Consider the following 21,900-nt stretch of genomic DNA (forward strand, 5'->3'; position numbering starts at 1 on the left):
AGCAAAGCATGCCCTATAGCAGGAGGATTACTCTCACTCTTAAAACTTATTGCAGTCACTCAATTATTGTAATACTGTAATGAACCTTACCATGAGTCTCAACTAAACCCCTGTGTAGTCACTAAAAGACCTTCTAGCAAGATTCCAATTACTTGCATATTCACCACTTCTTTTTCAATCTGAAATTCTCATTTCTGAGCCTTCCACTTCCAGGTAAACTAAATACATCTTTCCTGGGAGTTTTCTTAATGTGCATTCAGAGGTTTCATCCTTAATGTAACCTGGGCCATAGCATGAAAGACATAAATGTGTGAGATTTGTTAACAATACCAATGCTTCAGGAGTCAATTTTACAAATGTTCAGTATAGTAAATGAGCAGCCTTTGCTAAATATCAGTTTCATATCTTCTGACTATATAATGATTCAGTTCTGAGCTCACTGCAGTTAATGATTGTTTTAACATTCCTCAGGAAAAATATCAAGCTGTAAGGAGCCTTCACCACAGTCAGAGCCATATGCCTAATCCACAAAAACTACATAGGCATGTTCCTGACTCTAAAGTGAGAGTAATCTCTCAGATATAAACAGAACCATTCATAAGTATGAAATAAAGCATCAGTTTAAAATCTTTAGTGACTGCAGTCTTTCCTAGATAAAGGGACTCTGCAGTGTTTGCCCATGCTACATGCACATTCTTCTGTGCTTAGGCAGAACAGTATTCTTTTCAAACTTTAATTTTTGAAGCTTCTTCTTGAAGCTTTTCAACTGTTCTGGACATTTGACTTGTGCATTCTGCCATCCTGAAAAGATTTTTCATGACCTGGTTGTCAAAGCTATACTCTTTTACCTGGGGAACCTCTCAACAGTTTTCATTTGCATATCTTGAGGGGGGGGTGGCTTCAGAGGAATTATGAGTTTAAAAGAATGCTGAGGGAAGGCAACAGATGAAGATATAAACTGTCCAGATCTAAGAGTTAACATGAATGGGAGAAAAGGGAGAATAATGCTTGGTAGCATCAAGGGAGCCTTGCAGATACCCCAGGGGGAAGAAAGGAAGGGTGGGAAGTGGACACAGGCAGCTACTCCTCAATACATTCCTGCCTGATGCCAGTCAGCACACTGCAAAGCTTATGCCATACCTTGTTTGTTCATAAATATATTCTTCAGCCCCCACTGACACACTCCGATACTTCTGAAAAATAAGACCAATTAAATACTCTTTGATAAAATCAAAATGCAAATACCAACAAAAGTGCAACTATGTTTATTTAAAGATAAACTCAGAAAAAAACATCAACCCTTTAAAACTCAAAATATCTAAAAACTAAAGTGGATATTAATAAGCTAGTCACATTTTATATAAAAGTTAAGAGGTTGACATTGTAAAAATCATACAATGATGTTGTATGGGTTTTTTTGTACCTAACCTCAAAGAATGTGTTTATACTATAGAGAACTAACAACCTAAGCACAGCTAAAAAAAAAAAATGAAAGCGATTGGAACAGCATATGTATAATTGTTAAAATTGTAACAAAGAACACAGCAAGCAATTGACCAAAGTGTCCACTACCACAGCAATCTATAAAAGCTTAGCACTCCTTCAGTACAATACAACTAAGTCACTTCATAAATGTTTTGAAAGCATTCCTAAATATGTGTTATAATGTGTTTGAAAATTGAGTAAGTATTAGACCAAATCCAAACCCAGTCATTCTCACCAGTACTTAGGAAATACTTTGCAAGCACTTATGAAAACTAGTAAGAACAATTGCCTTCCTACTTCTAAACACTAACTTTGTCTAAGTTTCTTTTGGTATGTTTTGACATTTTGCCTTATGGTTTCCCCAGACCTGCTCCATCCAGCTGTGCCTACACAACAGTGGCTGGAGGAGCAGTCAGAGCACAGCCAGGCTAAGCACATCCTGGGGTTTGGACAGGTGAGAAAAACAAAGGGACAGGCTCGGTGCTGAGTGAGGCTGCAGCAGGGTGGCAAAGCTCTGACTGCTCCCATGTTACATGCATGTGAACACTTGGGGCTAGAAGGCCACCAACAATGGCACACACCTCCCCTAACAACTAAGGCTGGGGACATAAAGTTAATTGTCCAGCGTCCTTTGTAGAATTAATAAGGGAGGTGAGGATGGAGAGGAGTGAGTGCACTTAGAAAACCACTCCACCCACTTTTGGCAAGCAGATTTGAACTGATTCTTTCTCCACAGACTGCACAGAAATCCTAGATGGCAAGTACCCACCCTGTTATTAACCAATCATTTTAAAAACATGTAACAATATATTACAAAAAAAACATGTAACAAAGTTTCTATAACACAAAATTTGGGATGCAAAGCCAACATGTAGGTGTAAAGTTTCTTTTTACATCCAAATTTAACAAGTTTGCATGTTTGACAGCTCTCTGCACAGGGCAGATGTTTGGGAACCTCTCAGCATCATGTCCCAAAACAAATCAAGGGAATGGAATCACTCTGCTCCAGCACCACAGGGAAAGCCATGGGTATGGTACCATAAGAGCCATTTACCAGTAACACATAAGAACTGCCAAACAAATTTTGCTTGATAATGCAGAACAGTGTTTCTAATCCAAGGTTTGGTCCTACTGATTTTACAATGGGAAGCTAGATTTCTTCATTATTTATTTAGTTAGTTGACCTACATGTGTTCTTTATCTGAAAAAAAATTCACCTGCAGACATCGTGAATCTGTGTCACTCATGGAGACAATGGACTTTTCTATACTACACAAACACACAGTAAATTTCTCATGTACTAAATCAGGGCAGCTAAGTCTTAATATAGCTTGCCTTGTACTTTTGTCATGTTTACAGTTTTGTAGAGTTGGGAGGATAAAAATCCTAGGGGAGTTTTACCATCTAATATCTCTAATTATTTGCAGAGGTACTGTCAGGTTTAAATTGCCTTTACCTTTCTACAATTCCAGCTTGTTTGCCTTATTCTGTAGCAGGCAAAAGCAGCCAGAGGGTACTCACCAAACTAAAGCTGACTGTAAAATTACTTTGATTGTAGCATAACTGTAAATTAATTAGAAGGAGCTCTCCTTGCCTTTTTTCTCCTCATTCCTGTACATATACACACAGTTGTTCCTTGTCTGTAAAGTTCTCTGTTCTCCTCTATTAGTCTAATTCTTCTACCTTTTCTCACTTGCTTGTGTTGCAGAATAGAGCTTAGTGCAACAAACAGCTTCTGAATAAATTACTTGGGTTTTTATCCAGCAGCAGAGGCTGTTGCTACTCATTTGCATTTTCAAAAGAACATCTAGAATTTCCCTGTTACAAAGTGGCTATTTCTTACTATTCTGAAGGCAGATCTTATTAATGGTAAATAAATCTTTCAGAATAACAACTATCTTCTACTTGACACAATATCCCCAAAGACAAAAAAAAAAAAATCAGTGTTTATTATTCTCAGAAATTTGAAAAAACATCTTTGTAATTGTCTTCTGAAATGCCTCATGATGCTCCCCTTTAATCAGAGCACTGATGGAAACACAGCAAGAAGTAGAAATTAATTTGTTGAAACAAGCATCTCTATTCTTCTAATGGCTCTTGTGGACAGTTCAAATCTCCTTATCTTGTTTACAAGCTCAAATACCCTTATCTTGTTTACAGCTTTTTATTGCATTCTTAGATGCTAATTTGAGGTGAAAAACTTACTTCTGTTCCTCCATCTTTGAAGGTGTCACTGTAGGTACTGTCAGGAGTACTGCGCTGATCATCTTTAAGATAATTTGTGTGGGGAGCAATGTTGGACACTTCGTATGGTTCAAAGATAACCCCTCGGTGCTCCTCATTTTCTCCTCTTGCATAGTGTGTTTGTGGGGTCATAAAAACAGGGGTGAACTCCTCTGCTTTAACCACAGTCACTGCAGAGCCTGTGATGGGTGTTGAGCTCCCAGACACATTTGTGGTGTATTCCCTTTTGGATGACTCCAAAGGATCTTGGTTCAAGGAAAGGTTAACTGGCACTGTCTTCAAGACTTGCACACGGTTCTCTCCCCCACTTAAATTATTCTGAGCTTCCGTGGTATTAAGACAATTTCTGTGAGACAAAACCAAAATATGTTATGAACTGCACTGATAGAGGAAATCTCCTCCTTAAATAGCTTAATGGTCTTAAATGTCAGGGAAGGAGATTTTTCAGTTCTGATAAGCCACTGCCATAAGAAGTAATACATTAACAAATACTAGGCAAAAGAAATTCTGAGTCAAGCAGAGGTCCAGAGCTCTTAAACAAATGGGGAAAGATAATACATTTGATTTGACTTGTTACAATAAATTCTGGGTATTTAGGGTTGCTCTTGCCTTAGCTTATAATTTGGATGCAAAATTAATCCAGCAGTACAACAGCCTTTAGATACAAAATAAGAATGAAGAGTAAGGCAGGGCAGTATGGATTACTCACAGTAGGTATTCAGCACATGAAACAGGCAGAATTTCAACAGCAAAATTCATATGCAGATGGCATGCTCTTTCAGGCTGTTGACAGGCCACTACTGTTTGCTTAACTCTGGTAGCAATGCTGTTCTAAAAGAGCAAGCCCAGGAATTCCATTGTAGCAGAGTAGATCAGTAACTGTAGTAAAGTTACTGCAAAGTAAAGTAAAGGCTGCAAAGTAACCTCAGCAGCATTCCCACATCTACCCACAGTTGCTGTTGAAAGCAATCTGATTGCTGATAGTAGTTACACTGACATAAAATTGTTAACTCATAGAACTTTCAGTAGGTATAACATCGCTTTGTTTTCAACCCAGGAGAAATGCTCTGACACTACCCAGTGCCCAGTTCCTCTCTCTTGGCTTTCCACTGTAGGCAAATTTTGTCAATCACACTCGGTGTAGGAACTGAACATCAGGAATTTCTCTGGTTTGCACAAGAAAAACTGTCCAAAAACTAGTTCATAGCCTATTTTGAAACAGTAAATTTATACTACTACCTATTGAAACAATCACCTTATGAACAGCTAGTGGAGACCATCTAAGGCTGTCACAAATTAGCTACATTGAAATAAACCTTATATAGTTCATCTCTGTCATAATTTTATATGGAGATACTTCCAGTATGTAAAAACTTCTTTGTTTCTAAAAAAATATACACTCTTTCTTTTCTTTTAATAGTAGGAGGCAGCTTCCTTTGACTCAAGTCACTTTTAGCCTACAGAGAAAAGCTGAAATCTCAGAGGAGTGAGAAAAATATTCTAAGCAAATGATTTTAAGAGTTACTTTATTTGCTGGGTAGATCCTAAATGATGTTAAATAAGGCTCTATAAATGAGATTACTGAGGCCAAACTACTCACTTTTTGCCCTACAACAAGAAAACAAAGAAAAACAGCCAATAGCCAACTGTCAAGATAATCTGATTTTACTAATCTCAGCAGAAGCAGCAAAACAACACCACCAAACAAAAGCAAGGAGTGAAACTCTCAGCTACCTTCCAAATGGCATGTTTGAGAATACCATCCATTTTTTCAAATCAATTGAAAGTAAAAAGGAGTAAAATGTACTTCCCAAAACAGCCTTCATTCTTTGAACTTTTGAAAGAAAACCATCAACGCCTCAGGCTCTCACAGTTCCTTCAGTTCACAACTGATCAACACTTTCAGTAGCTGGGTATATGATTTTGAATAATACTGTACCTTTTATCTTGGTCTTCTTGATTATCACTCACTTTGTTAAGAGACAACAGCCTTTTATCTCTGGGAACCTGAGAACAACACCAGGCATGGGGTCAGGTAAATGCAACTGTCAGGCATTTGCAGCTTCAGACTGCTCTACTGCAACAACTAGAAAAATGTAACTCTATCAGTGTTGTCTAGTTCACAGATGCCGGAGCTGTTTTTCTTTGGGTGACTGACTGTCAACAGAAAGAAAATTTCCAAAGACCAAAAAAAAAAGAATTGCTTTCTTTTCTAATTCTTGGGCATACCAGTTAGCAGCAAAGGGCTCTTCTTTATGTCCTATCTTTTGAATATCAAGCTAGGCCAAGCTACCTCAAAATCAAAGCTCATATTATTCCAAAAACACACACAAACACTTTTCACTGAATAAAACAAGATGAGAAGGAAGATACGATGCTTTGATGAGCTGTGCACTGAGACCATTTTAGCTCAGACAAAAAAGGCTTTTCAATTAAACCATAAGCACCAGGTAAGTCCTCCTGTTAGAGAGAAGCCTGGAGAGTGCAGGACTCACACTTGGAGAAAGTTTGTGGATCTTTCCCTTTCTTAGTATGGGGACAGGTCAGGGCATGCTGGTATGTCATCCAGAAACACTGACTTCTGCTTTGCTGACTGCATCAATAGCTATGAGAGGTAAAAACCCAGTCAAATCTGGCCCCATGACAGACTCAGAATTGACATCAAGTGAATTTAAAGATTTGTATTCCCACACACCAGTGTCCTGACACCAGCACAAATATGAAATCACCAAGGGAAAAGTTTCTGTCTTTACCATATTGTTTCTTTTCTTGCTGAGCCATTAATTTGGCCTCTAAAACTTCTAATCTATCTTTTGCACAAGCCATATCCAGTCCATTGCAGCAATTAACTCAGGATTAAAAAGCAAGAATAGACCTATGAATAGGCTAAAGCCATGCTTTTTACTTTTAAATATTTTAAAGAAACATCAGAAAAATATTTGACTTTAGAGGAAAAAAAGTATTACAGTGCACTCCAGTAGCCAATGATAACATCAACAATAACTGCAAGACAGCAGCACAGTCACAGAGTTCTATCCAGAGTTGTTCTTTCTTTTAGGAACATCCCCTTTTCCTATTAAGCATCCTGCTGGCTAAAATACAATTTTCTTTTATTTCTTTTTGAACTGGGATAAAAGCCACAGTTTACATATGCTGATTCCCCTTTTAAGATTATGTGTTTTTCTCTGAATGATGTTCTATGTTTAGGTAAATATCACTACAAGGAAAAGGAAAAGTTAAAAAAACCCAGACAGTTAAATTCAAATAATTCCTATTGACTGGACACAGTAATTCAAAAATATTATCCAGCATGTTAGAGCTAATGAGCCAGATTATAAATAAGGACAATTCAAGAGTCTCGTGCATTGGAAGTCCTCTACACTTCCCCATAACACCATAGAGGTTAAGTTTTAAGTTTGTGTTTGGGAGTATCAACAAGACTTATCATTTTATCCCTATTTAAGACAAAAATAGATATGATTGAATGCTGGAAATGGTTTTGAGATGTTAATCTGACCTTATTCCATCTGAACCCCAAGTCTTTAGCAAATACCTGGAACAAGGAGCAGATATGTCTTTTAGAACATGGTTTTGAGAAGGAAAAGGGGTATTTTTTGGTTTTATTACAAAAATCCATCAGATTAATGAACTGCTACATACAAAGGTATTACTAAGACAGAAGCCAATACTCCAGATGCTCATAGACATCCTGAATTTTATGAATCCATATTAATTTCAAAGAGTCTGGCACTGTGGTAACTATGTCAAGCAGAGAAAAGGACCTTTTTTCTTTCTCACTGGGAACAGTTTTCTCTACTGACAACAACACGCAAAAGCAAGGAATACAATCAGCAAAGCAATTAAAACAATATTTAATCATAAGACTGGTATATGACATCTTCCCTACAATCCCTTCTCCTGAACACTCAATTAATGTCACAGAGATTAAAAAGAGGAGTCCACTCATTAAAGCACTTATACTAATAAATACTAAAAGAATAGATTTTTAATTCCCATTCCTGTTACTTCTTCACGAATTACAAGGGGACCTGGCATTGCTGTACTGGCTTTCACAGAAGATCATCTGTCCAAGGCAGCCATAGCTGATTTCAGGGGTATGGAGATAGTTGCAGTGAAATGAATATCACATTCTAGTGCTTGGGAGGCAACACTGATTCTGTTTGCAGACTACCAAGGCGTCAGCATGGGCTTCAAAATTACATTTTTGCATTACACAGAGATACATTCTCTAGGATTCTCCTCTGATTTCAGCAAAAATCTCAAATATAGCTTTACTTAAACACTATAAAATATATATATATTAAAAAAAAGTTACCAAAATTGTATGTAAAGCCCTGGGTTTAGAACATGACAGACAAACTGAAACTACATCAGTGCTTTTCCTGTAAACTGACTTAGATCTCTGGCTCTGTGTCCAGCTTCATTTCTGTCCTGCAAACTGCCAGTGCAAGGGCTAGCCCTCACTGTGTGTTTGTATACAGCCTACTGCAATCGTTATACAAACAAAAATAACATGGGAAATTGTCAGATGAGAGATACCCCAGTTAAAGAGCAAACTAAAACATGTGTGGAATGAACCAGAAAAGCAGACAAATGTACAGATGGACAAGGCCTCCCCTTTTACACTTAAGTATTTCAAGTATCATCCAATGTCCTTGCAAAGGAAGAACACTATGCTCAAAAAAAAAAAAAAAAAAAAGTATAAAATTTAATATGGGAATTCTGAGATTTTTTTTTCTCTCCAGAATTAAATACATCAAAACAGTTCCAGACAGGCTTCCTATAACATAATGGGTGCATGATGGGAACATTAGAGAGAAAAGAAGATGCAGTGACTTTTGTCTTTGAAAACTGGTTCTTTTGTTGCCTCTTAGAGTGGTCCCTGCTAGTGCAGCAGGGAGGGATAATGACAGAATTACCTACTTTATAATAGTCATACAATAGGCCAAGAGCAGCAGCACTGTCCTCATCACCATTTATGCTCATCATAGCCTTGGTAGCTGCTGTTAGGGGATTCTCCAAATACGACTTCCAGGCTTCATCTTCACTGGTGTAGGCTCGTCTGGTGTTGAATGAAGTGTCATTTGGCACTAAGGCCACAAGTCGCTTGTTACTGCATAGACAGGAAGAATAAAATTGTGATCCAGAAGGGATTACTTTATTCACAAGGCATGGTAAAGAACATCAAATAGCTCTATTAAAGTTATATTATTACATCAAGCAAGAGTCTCTGTATTACACTTAGTGACATATATATTTATCAGTATTAGCTATCTTCAGTACTTAAAAAAAAAATTCAATTGCGTGCAGATCTTGTGATAATAATTCAAATTTATTTTTTGCTAATATACAAATAGAGTTACAAAAATATTTTAAAACTATTTGGAAAAAAATGAAGCAACAATATAAGAACATTCTGCCCCAGTACTCTTGCTATGTGTACACTTGATTAGGGAAAAACCACGACATTTAACTGACATAAGACATGAATGAAAAACAAGAAAAAGCATCTAATACTAATCTAGGGTTCACCTAAACAGAGTATAGTTCAGGATTTATTAAGCGGGTACACCTTAAAATTAAGCTATTCTCTGCTTTTAGAATGCAACTTGTCAGTAATTTCAGAGAAGTTTTTTGTACCAGGACATGGGCAATAGGTCCAGTGGATGGAACAGAAGTAAACATATTTGGTCTCAATACACACTTTATCACTCACCACATCTAATTACAAACCCATGGTAACCAGACCATTAGTGAGTGGCATTTGCAGCCAAAGCAGTTTCCTCCAGCCTGAAAGTGGTACAAACTGACCAGTGCCCGTGTATACTGCATGAGAAGCTACTGCACCACAGCTATGGCTGAAATTTCCAGTATAATGGAAATACAAATGAAGATAATAGCACCTCCTTTTGCAAACTGTTCAATAAACTTATTGATAAAATCACTGCATTTAAAAAAAAGTTGCATAAGATAGTAGGCAAACAGATTAGGCATGGAAATAGTGGAGTGAGGAGTGTGCTGCTCCATGGGTGTTACAAGAGCACTGTCAAGGATTGTGGCTCAACTTAGAATTATGACAACAAAACTTTTAACACATTACACCTTACAAGTGCGAAAGTTGCAGAGATGGTATTGTAACTAAATATAAAAACTGGTAAAACTAGTAGTTATTCCTGGTGACCTTCATAAAACACTTTTTGCCATCTTCCACATAAAAGCCGGTTTAGTAGTCAGCCTCCTCTTTCTGTTCTGCCTTACCTGCACCAGTGCCAGCTTCACAGATCTAATCCAACCAACTGCTGCTGTTGCACAGAGAGCAGCATTTAAACTGTGCAAACAAGACTTTTATTTGTTTTCCGAAATAGGATTTGATAAAAGCACAAGTGAACCCACACAGTAAATGCTCTCAGATGCTGGGAGCATGCCTTGCCTGGCCCCAAGCTGCAGTGACCAGCACCTTGGGGTAGCACCAGAACTCCGCTGTGGTGCAAATCCAACCTGCAAAGTGCGTGCTCCAGTGCTTAAGGAAGAAGAGGGGGATGGTGGAGATTATAATCTCTATGGTACAGAGCACTGTTTACAAGTTTCTTTATTTAATGAAAAACAAAATAATCCATCTGGTACACAGAGCACAATTTTATGAGCTCTGGGGGGGAAGAGAGCGTTTCATACCTTCATATCAGAAAATACAGCCAATTACAGTACTGGTTCTATTTTCCTTTCATATAAAGTAACTGGATTTTTGAAAACTACCTTTTTGTTTGGTTGGTTTTTTGTTATTGACAACACTTCTGCCTGGCCTTTTGCTGAAGATTTTTGTCTTGTTTTCACATATACATTTATGTTGTTACAGGTTTGCTTCAGCAAGTGTAGCTGAGCGTAAACTAGGAGTCTAAGGAAATACAGAGGCAACTGCTAGGTCTGCCTGTCTTTTCAATACCTTATTGTTAGCAACTCAAATCAGATCTGCAACAGCCCTGCTGTTTGTGCCAAAGGTAGCTGAGGGCCTGTTTCCACTCTGGAGTAGTCAATTCTCCCTGGCTCAGATGCAATTATTCCAAGCAAGGATTCTCCTTTCCTCAACAAAGCTCCCGTTCAGCTAAATCTGGGCTGCTTCACCGCATGGGCAGCTGCCCATTGCAATGCACAAAATCCTGCTCACCCTTCCTCCTGTAGCAATCTTCCCTTAAAATCAATAACTGCCTTTTGTTCTCAGAGAACTCACAGTGGGCAACAGTCATAACTGATTTATGAGCACTACAGTCAGACAGCACGATCCCTTTAAAAACACACCTTTTATGACTTGGGCTCTGCTTGTCTGTAAAAATGCTGGAGGGGAGGAGTCAATCTCTGTTGCTCTAATTTAGCCAAGATGATCTCAAAGCAATGACCAGAGTGCAGTCTCTCAGAGGTGCATATCTGATTGTCTTGGGGAGAAGCCAAAGCAAAGGGGATAAGTGCTCTAGAAACAGCAACTCAGTAAGTAAGCAGTTGGGATGGCTGGAAAGGCACAAGTGCATAGACCTAGAGCCTTCCCAACATCTCTTCAGAGCATGTTTTTTTCTAAAACTCAGGTTTTCACATTTGAAAGCAAAGAATCTGTCTCCTCCTCTGCTTTGAGAGATGGTCTCCAGCATAATCAACTGCCACACTCATTGTGTTTACTCTGCAAACAGACTGAAACAATAGCACTAAGAAAAATAAAAAACTTCCTCATCACCCCTATCCCTGTAATCAGCTCTGCAGGAGGTTAATGGTCAGAGCTAATTATCATGACTTAACATAGTCAATCATTTCAAAGATTATAGCCAAAGTAGTCAGCCAAAACAATTGGGCCCACTTAAAACTTCTCTATTAAATAAGGCCGTTTGGATGAGAGGGAGAGTTTCTCTGAAGAAATGAGACTTGTGCATGCACACACATTCCTTTTTGCACAACTGCTGAACCTCCTTGGACGATTTCAGCTAAATGCGACAGAGATGTAGCAAAGTCCACCATAACCAGAGGAGATAAATGCACTGTATTTTAATATACACCAAGAAAACCCAGCATCCTAAGTGAGGCTCCACACAGATAAACTCCCTGGTCTTGTCAGTCACACTTCCATGCCAGGGCAGCCCCAGTTGTTCCAGCTGTGCAACTGATGACAGCTGGCAGCTGCTTGGGAGGAAAGTGACTCTGGTGGTACCTGGACCGTGTGGAAGACAAAGGGTGACACCTACAAGTAACAGCAATCCCACTGTAGAGCTGCCCTGACCATCCCAGAGGACAGAAAAGCCTAACTTGGAGCCTGCAATTAGTAGATCGTTGAATCTTGTCAAAAGCTGAAAATCCATTAATGAACACATCCACCAAGAATTACACACTTAAGGAAAAAAGATAGGCCAAGATTGCAAGAGTCCCACTCAACGTGACCAACAACACCATCAAATGCCTGCTGTAGCCCCAGGCACACCTAAAAACCTGCAAAAGAGCAGAGAACAAGAGCAACGCCTGCTGCATTCCCCACCCGGGCCAGCCCACCACCCCTCTATCTGGGAGTCAGGATCTGTGCTAACCAGAACTGGGCGGGACACACTGGTACAAGCTGAAAGCGCATCCTCATTTTATCGTGGAGAAAGAGATGAAGAATTAGGATATTTTGTATCTAAAAAGTAAATGTTTCCTTTCAAGCTACTACTTGAGCTCCTCATGAATGCAAAATGTTTCCATTGTATTATGTCAAACAGTACTAAGTGTGCAAGAATGAAAAGTTATTTTCTGGGCAATGCTCTAGCTAGGAGCCAGATTGCTCAGACACGGGAGCATTTATGTCAAAACTAAAACTTCAGACGGCCTTTATTTTGCAAAATCTTTTTTTTCTCTCCACTGCTTAGTAGAGATTTTCCTGTTCATGCCATCCAAAGTGATTTGTGTGTTTTCACAAGACATACAAAAATTTTCCAGATTAACAGCAGTTACAGTGATTTTTTTGAACTTTTTTACAATTAAGACTATAGAATTTCATAAAATCTATACAAGTCTAGCATATAAATACAAAGATATCCAAAATTTTGTTTCATTTCAGTTACTGCAATGTAAATTGCAGAAGTACATTGTACTTAGCATCAATAATGCTTAATGGAAAAGGCCAGCCTTTCAAGCTCTTCCTTGGATTAAAGATAATGAACATACAAGAGCCAGTCCTTGAGGCTACAAAATCCTACTACAGGCAAATTCTCACCCAACTTGATGCAATTTGCAAATTAGCTCACAACGAATCAGAACTGCCCATTAACACACTCATGAACAGTCGTAAAAGGCTTGGTGACCAGAGCGTCCTTTTTATTCAGAAACAAGGTGTCCTGCCTGCCAGTCCCCCAAATGTAGTTTTGATGCTCAAGAGCTTTCTTTTGAACTTGCAAAGCTCAAGCAGCCCTCAACTTCTCAGCTGTATCTGCCACTGAACATAAAGCAGACTGAGGCAGCCATGCTGCATCAAGTCCATCTGCATCCTGCTGCATCATATGCTCGGCATTACATCCTGATCCAGTTGGAACTAGTGGGAAAGAAAGCCTCTTCCTACCTGCCCCACATCTTTTGCCTTGCTCAGGAAATTCAACCCTGAAATCCAAAGCAGATTGTTTAAACTGCCAAGGTGGGCACCCAGCCCAGGCATTTCCATTTTTAACTGTGGGGTGTTGTTTTGTTTGTTTTTTTCGTTTCTTTTTCTTTTTTTTTTTTTTTCCTGACATTGCATTTGTTCTTAAAAAAACAAAGTTACAATCAAGATGCTCCATGAATATACCTGCAGACTGCTTCACCCTGGGACAATGCAGGAAGCCTTTTCCCTCCCTGCAGAGGCTAGGTGCTGGATGGGAACACACAAGCAATGTGTGTGAGGCAGGAGAACGGGAGAGGTTCCAATTCCCAGGTTTCAGCCCAGGCCTGGCCTGCCCATTCTCACACAGGTGAGACAAAAGAGCACCAGGCACTTCTGCACACATTATCTGCAAACTGTTCCTTCAGGAGAAGGGATACAAGGCTTTGGTCCATACAGGTGTTATAAAACATCCAGAAATTTTAGCACTAGTCAAATAACTGGAAAAGGCAAGACAGACTCTCATCATCCTTGTTCCCAGCCCAGCACATCAAGGTCATAGGATATTTATCATAAGCTCCTTGTTAGTTCCGTGATAAGAAGGTGGCCAGGGCAACTGTCTGCAATCTGCAAATGCTGGGAGAAACAAATTCTAAAACAAGATTCTAGCAAAGGGACCACTTCTGTTGCACACAGACATGCATCACACACCACAGGGCATTCTGGTCTTTCCTCCAGTGCAAAGTCAAAGAAATGGTGAACTTGTAGAGCACCCATGTTTCATTTGGTGTGACAAAAGGTACAGGAGCATGCTCCAGACACGTCCAAGAACGAGAAAATAGAGCAGAAGTTCCCACTCCAGTTTTGACACAAGAAAGAAGGTCAGAGTATGATCACGCACAAATATTTCAGTAGTTCTCAAACCCTCTGTAAATTTATTTTACATTTACACAAATCTTAGTTCAGCTGTAAGACAACTATAAAACAGATCTAAAACAGATGTTCATGCAATTTGTTTTAAAACTAATGCACATACATATGAATTCACAGGCACAAAATGAAGTACTATGACCATTTAAAATGCAGGACAGATCCCACAGAAGCTGCGTAAGTTAAACTTCAGATTCCAGATCATAAACTTCTGCCTGAAGTATAAATCAAAGCTAGTCCTGGCACTTTATACCATTTGTTTCAAAGATTCTATTGTTTGTTTTGGCCCAAGTTTACTACCTTCAGAAAACTACTCTGCCTACTTGACATCAAGTTAAAAACAAAACAAAAGCAAAAAAAACAAAAACAAAACAAAATTTAAAAACCAACCAAACAAAATACCACCAAAAAAAACCCACCCCACAACTTGTGTGGCTCACTGCAAGTTTTGATTTATTTGATTAAAAAACAACAACAACAAAAAAAAAAAAAAAAAAAAAAAAAAACCAAACAACTTGAGACTCATCAGGATTTATTGCCAAAGATATAATTAAATAGTCTCCAATAATACTGTTGTTTCAATTAGATAACAGGGTTCCATTAAAACTACAAAGAAGCATAAATATTTAATGAACAGGAAAATTATGGCCTGTGTTTCTCAGCATTATGTCTTTCATAACTGACAATCATATCATTCCCAGCACAATGGATCTCAAAAATGTACTTAACCTAATCCAGTGACTATATAAATACAAAAATGAACTGAGAGTGAAGAAAAAAGAAAAAACCAAAACACCAAATAATTTAGACCACTGGGAAACAAAAAGGTAAGATGCCCTCTGGCCCACAAGTCCATACCAAGGAAAAAATTCCCATTAAAGAGGCTGAGTAATTTTGCCTTCTAATGAATGCAAGTTTGGGACTCTTGCAATTTTGGGACAATTATACTTTTTGAGCACAAGATGAATCTGAACAAGATTATACACGTGAAATGATTAAAAGAAATTACCATTACTAAACGGTCTGAGAGGAAGTAAAATAATATATTAAGAACAGCAACAATGAATGGCAAAACAGACTAGTTTAACAATTAGATGCCTAGTAGAAGTTTTATTTGTTTTTACTCTGAACTAAAATAACTTGAGCATGCAGTAGTGATCAAGAGATTAGAACAAATAGGTGATTCATTAACATTGACAAAAAATTATTATTAACTATGTCAAAGAGGAAGTATGAAAAAGAAATCTGACACAAGGATTAAATACATACAATCTAGTTCAAGGAGGCAATTACTTACCCCTGGACAGACTTTTTATATCTATGATTTCAGAGGCTTTTTTTTGTTTCACTTGTAATAAAATATTATTTCCACCAGATAATTTTGTGTTACTTGTGTACTAAGGCTGTTGCTTTTATTTTTTTTTTTAATCATGACTAAGATTCTCAAAAAAATGACAGGTTTCAGCACATTTGTAAAAAAATCAAAATGAGGAAAACCTGAAGCTCACAGCATTTCTGCAGGAGCTGACAGAGTTGATCAGAACTAGCAATTATTCAGTAACTTTGTGGCAGGCCATGCTGTTTTCCTAAGAAGAGTACTTCATGTGCATAGCACCTGAGGTTGTTTTAGCTGACTTGAAGGAGCCAGAAGCAGGCTGTAAAATTAAAAACAGGTCATGACAAGGCTGCCCAGACCTCCTACAATTTAACCTGACCCTTGGCCCCGTGGTCTGTGTTCATTCACTGCTTCCACAGAGTTAATGGAAATGGAATCGTTTCTTCACTGATAGCACTGATTGCTTTTTCTTCAGGATATTAAACCTTTCATGTAGCTAGAAGGAAAACATGACTTGAACAAGTAAAGCTGGGAGTAAAGATTTCCCACAAACATTTTTTAAAAGCATACAAACCCAAAAATATGCTTTATAGAACTACTTACATACATTATTAAGGAATATACCATTGCCTCCCCAAATAAGGAACATTAACAAATCTGTATATAAAAATACATAGCGATAAATAGATAAATATATATATAAAAGAATTCTATATATGTAATCTTTGATGTTTGAGACACTCTCAAGCTATAGATACATTGCAATATTTGACTTCGCAGTTCAGATGTATTTAATATGGTTTCCTTGGTTAAATATTGTGTAAGCAATTACTGTCTTTTTTATTATGTCAGCACTGTAGAAGAAAAGAACAGTACCCCTGTATACTAAGACGTCTGAAGTAATTACTTCTTTTAACTAGCTAGTACTGTCCTAATCACTGATCAAAAAGCTAATGAAGATGCACCCCAGGATTAATTCCTAGATCAGCATTTGAAAATGCTATTTTGTGTATATACAAAGAACAGCAGCTTAATTTGCTGCTTCCTAATAAAAAAAAATACTTAAGGTAACCACTGCACTGGATTAATATTCATGAAATGTTTGGCAACAAATGTCAACTGGTGTAATATCACTTCCCCTTCAGATGTCCCAGCCAAAACAGGGACGATGATGTCCCAGCTGACCTCTTCCACGGGCAAGAGGTTATGTGACCATTACAATCAACTTAAAGCGACCTGGGAAAATCCCCTCCCTCCTCCTCGGCTTTGATCTTCAGCCTGGTCTCAGACTCCAGCGCCAGAGAGACAGGAGTGCAAACAGCAAGTCCTAACCATTTGATACTCTTACTCCTCTTAGCTAAGCTTATGGTTGCAAGCTCTATGAGGTTCTGCACGCTGATTTTTCACCTTCCTTACCCAGAAATGGTTTTCTAGGGAACATTTGTGACAGTATGTCTGGCATTCAAACAGTGCAAGAACCAAACACATCCAATTCCTGTTTCTGCATTCATTCCCAGATGAGAACACTTTGGAAAAGTAATCTCACTGGATGACCCATACAGACAATCGGCTGAGGGGGGAAAAAAATAATTGATTTGTCACCTAATTGCTACTTAATATCTGCTGAAGGAAAACGTGTTTGACCCTCAAAGAAAAAATTAAGAACAAAACACAGAATCACATTGAAAATGACAAAATGACAACCCCCATTTCTGTTACAGCACTAGATGCTTAAGATAAATATTATGAAGGCAGTAAATGTACATACTGAGGAGAAAACAGTAAATCAAAATTACCCTGTGAAGAGCCCAATATCAACTTCTGCCACAGATACTACCAAGCAGCAAGCTGGATGTGAACGTGCCTCCACTGACACATGGGAACAGGTCTGAACCCATTCCCACCTACGGGTTCCTCTCCACTCAGTTATTTACCTACAAGCAGACGCTCTGCTGCAGAGCCAGGCTGCCCCAAAGCCTCCTTTATGTGGGCAGTGTGAGCATGCCCCAGCTCCTGAGTGGCTTTGCACAGCCCGGGCTGTTGGGAGGCTGGCAGGGGGCAGGCAGGCAGCTGGCCAGCCGGCAGAGAGAGCCGGGGCAGCCAGCGTGCCGGGGCCTGCCACCAGCCTGCCCTTCCTGCAACTGCTGTCCCAGCCCACCGGGGCCTTCACACGGCTCCAGGAGCAGCAGGGACACAACGGTGCCATTTACAAGACAGATCCCAAATGGTTGTGCAATTGCTGCTCCTCGTTCACAGAAGCGCTGTCAGTTTCTAAAACCCAGTCAAGTTTCACAAGTAGCAAGCTCACTGATTTGCTCCACTAATGCACTAGAGCAGCGACTCTGGACTTTTGTGTTTATCACAGTTTTGTATACTACTAAAGGACAACTTTAGCCTATAAATGCAGAAGTGTACCCTAGAATAATCTTTTCACCTTGCAAAAGGGATGCTCCCACCTTCCCACCCTGCGTCCCTCAGCCTCCCCCTCAAAGGATCTGGGAACTGGATAATAACAGAAGCAGCAGTACAGACCTAGAAAACACTCAGAGCAGGAGGGGGACACATTTCCTTCTGCAGAGATTATAGTTTGAACAGTTATTTTCTTAACAGCTGCTATTTGCTTGCAGCCCTGCTGCATATGAACCTAGACCAATGAAAAACGGATGTCAAAAATAACATCAGCTCTGAGCCAGTTCTCTAGCTGCACAACAGCTCTACTGACACAGCTGAAAGGTTGGAACACAGGTAGGAACAAGTGGCCACAGCCTGCTTCAGTCGGTATTACCTCTAAAAAAACGCATGCGCAATCATGCCTTATCTCCCCTGACCCCAGAGTTTGTGGAAACAAGCAGACAAGACCCACTTTAGGCAGAAAGACTAAAGGGAAAGACAGGGAGATAGTACACCTATCTCAAGGATAATCTCCCCTTCGAAGCTCCTCAATTAGCATTAGAATCAAACACCTGGCTCTTTAGCATTTTCACCTGCCCACCTCCCACCCTTAAAGCACTACAGAAGCTGTCCCCACTGCTCGCTCCCAAGACAGACACTGCAGGCAGCTCTGCGTAGTACAGAAGGGTCTATCACCTCTCCAGCAAGGTGAGTCCCACAGAATGTATTTTTCCACACCTTTTATGTCCCCACCCCTGCTTAGTCCTCTACACCAGCACTTTAGTAGCACAAGCTCCACAAAAACACATCCAATGACTCTGACAAATTAACTGACTACAAAATAATGAGCTCCGCTCTCCAGTCTTGCCTGTAGGGAAGATCTAGTTTTAAGTAAAAGAAAGGCCATGTGGAGGAGAATAATGTACTCTCTGGATTAGGTTCTAATAGGATATAATTAGAACCTAAAAGAAAAAACAAAAGGAACGAAAAAAACCACCACTGAAAACCCTCCCATGCAAACTCCTCACACCAGTCTATTATCTCATTCCATCTGGTCATCTCTTCTGGAAACAAATGTATTTGTCTTCTCATGTTACACTTGTCTATAGAGAGCACAGGGGATTTCTTTACTCTTCATTTCCTTTTCAAACCCTTACCTATCACCTGTAAATTCTCTAAACACCTTAACCAGGAACAGATCACAGGCATACCTGCAATGGAGCAAGTGCTGTTACTTGAGATTGCGTGCTCTGCACTGCTCTTAAGTTCCTCACAGTGGTAACAGCAGCAGCACTACACAGAGCAGGGGATGAAGGGCATTAATCTCCAGCCTCAGTAGTTTACACCTTTGCCATACTGTTGCTGTTGGTAAGGAAGGATAGTCCAGTATCTCAGTAGCATCCTAGACCCAGCGGGAAGCCACTTCAGCCCTAGTTTCTTACATGACTTAGGTTTCTCTCCACTGTTTTTCTGATTCAAAGCCGACTGTGGAGCGAAGTTGCTCTTCTGACCCCCCCCACCTTTCCATATTCCCCTCCCACTCCCATTAACTGCCCTTGATCTGCCGCAGCCTAGTTTCTGGCTGCTGGAACTACTGGCAGCTAGACTTAGCCAGGAAGTAACTTACAGGCCCCTTTCACCTTCACGCCGTTCTAGAACTGCCCATTGCTTTGGGATGCCCTCTATCACTGCTTATCAGCTCTTCCACAGGTAATTTGGTCCCCCTCTCAACTGAACGACTGCTCTTTCAGCTGCTCTTTCAGTCACCCGCACCCCTCGGGGCTCTGTCGTTATTCCCTTCCTCGCACTTTAATCATTTACTGCGCTAATCTGGCCACCTAAAGCATTAGTTCCCATCCCAACTCAAATGAACTCCTAAATGCCACTCTCAGCTCCTACCCAAATCGGTTCAATTTCATGTCAGTAGCTACCTTCGTACAATCCCACTGTCAGCTGATGTTTGAAAAGGCCAGGCCTAATATTTTTGTTTACTCTTTTCCCTCTGAACCGTCCTATCCTGTCTCTTCCCTGTCGGGGCACCCACCCCTGCTGTTTTCTTTCGCCGGGTAATCTCCTCCTTTCACTCTTTGACAGGCAGGTTGTCACCAAGCCTCTCTCCAACCTCAGGCTCCTCCTCTCCACCTCCTCTGGCACAAAGGCTCTGGGCAGCCCAACCAGGGCCAGCACCTGAGCAACACCAAGCGTAGCCGAGATCACACCCGTGTTTGGGGCACTCCTACCCACACCAGGGCACCAGTGAAACAACACAGCCACCTCCCGCCCTCCATCTTCCTTACTCCGTAGCTCTCGCCAGCCGCCTCCTGCAGAAGCACTAATCACCCGAGCAGGGAAAATGGCCTTCCCGCCTGGCTGCCTCACGGCGCCTCTGGGCGCCACGCCGAGCCACCCGCCGCCATGGCGGGAGCGCGGCATGGCCTGAGCGAGTTATTAACCGGGGATCGGTAACCCAGCCCCGGCCTGGGCCGCTCGGCACCGGGCCCTGCCGGAGCCGCGGTGGCGGGAGCGGCGCACGCCGCGGCCTCCGCGCCCACCGACGGCGCTCCCCGTCCCGGGGACACCGAGCCCACCGCGGTCCTGCGGGCCCCGGGGGGGACACAGCACCACGGCCGGCGCCCCCGGGAGACAACGGGAGTACCCCCGCACCTGTCCCGGCCTCGCTACCGCCAGGCCGGGTGGGAGAGGAGCTGCGGCGGGCCCGGGGCCGCCAGGAGCGGGAGGCTTCCCTCTCTTCTTCATCCTTCTCCTTCAGCCCCGCTACTGGGAAAGTTACTTTTTAACCCCGCCGGTCTCCGGGTAGCCGCGGGCCCGCCCGGGCGTCCCGCCGGGAAAACAAGGTCAGGACGGCGAGGCAGAAGGCGCCGCATGGAGCGGCCGAGGAGCACCTGGGCCGAGGCAGGGCCTTCCTCCCGCCGCCCGGGCCCCCTGCCCCGCGGGCCCCGGCCGAGGGGAGGAAGATGGCCGTCCCCGGCCCTCTGGGGATAAAAGCCCTTTGTTGCGCCAACACAAAAGCCAAGAACCTCTTTACGTCCGAGGCCTTCGGCGGGCGGAGGCCGCTCCGCTCTTCCAGGGCGAGGAGCTCTCTGTCACGAAAAGCGACCCTCGAGGTGAGGGGGGAAAAAACAAAACAACACAAACAAATAAAAAAAAAAAAAAAAAAAACCCAACACCCTGAACTAAAAGGGGAGTTAAACAAATAATCGCGCAGCCCCACGATCAGGCGGAGAGCGAGGTGCGGGGCCGCGAGCCGCAGCCTCGTCCTCGGACTCTCCGGAGTGTCTGTGCGCCCGCTTCGGCGTCGCTGCAGGAGGGAGAAGAGGCAGAAGCGCCGTCCCGGCGGGTCCGCGTCCGCCACCGGCGAAGGGGAGCACGGCCAGCCCGGCGGGCCGGCCCGCGCAGCAGGCGCAGCGGCGTGCCTGCGATCACTTACTTGTCCGTCTCTTGTGACATGTTTGATCCAATGAACTCTCTCCCCTTTTCCCGGTGCCTCCGTCTGCCTGGCGGAACTGGACTTTCAGGTCTGTGCAGGTGAAGGTGTGCGTGTGAACGCCCGAGACGGCAGAACCAGAGCTACTGGTAATTCTGCTTTCCTTCCCCCCCTCTCCCGGCTCCGCAGCCAGCCGCCGAGGCAGGACAGGTAGAGCCCCCTCCCCCTGGCATGTGGGGAGCGGCGGGGCTGGGGCGCCGGCGGGGCTCGGCACGGGAGAGCGGCCGGGCCGGGCGCGCACAGGTAACTTTCCCGAGCGGCGCTGGATTCTTTCACTAAAGGAGCGGGGAGAGGGACGAGCCGCGCGCTGATTGGGCGGCGCGGCCGCCAGGTGCGCTGCCATTGGCAGAGGCGCGCACAGGTGAGGAAGGAGCCGCCACCGAGCGCCAGGTAACGAACGCAGCGCGC

General features: G+C 42.0%; 1 protein-coding gene across 1 annotated transcript in view; it reads right to left on the reverse strand.

The window, feature by feature from the left end:
• The window catches only part of GRHL2 (grainyhead like transcription factor 2), a 64,868-nt gene extending 43,265 nt beyond the window's left edge, over positions 1–21,603 (reverse strand). Inside the window, exons 1-5 of the mRNA XM_058803025.1 lie at positions 21,436–21,603; positions 8,674–8,863; positions 5,669–5,736; positions 3,691–4,075; positions 1,141–1,193 (exon numbers count right to left, since the gene is read on the reverse strand). Of these exons, the coding sequence (XP_058659008.1) occupies positions 1,141–1,193; positions 3,691–4,075; positions 5,669–5,736; positions 8,674–8,863; positions 21,436–21,455 (716 nt within the window). The 5' untranslated portion in view covers positions 21,456–21,603. The remainder of the gene's footprint in view (positions 1–1,140; positions 1,194–3,690; positions 4,076–5,668; positions 5,737–8,673; positions 8,864–21,435) is intronic.
• Positions 21,604–21,900: the final 297 nt, after the last annotated feature.

Source organism: Ammospiza caudacuta, chromosome 1, assembly GCF_027887145.1.
Source record: "Ammospiza caudacuta isolate bAmmCau1 chromosome 1, bAmmCau1.pri, whole genome shotgun sequence".
Lineage (NCBI taxonomy): Eukaryota > Metazoa > Chordata > Aves > Passeriformes > Passerellidae > Ammospiza > Ammospiza caudacuta.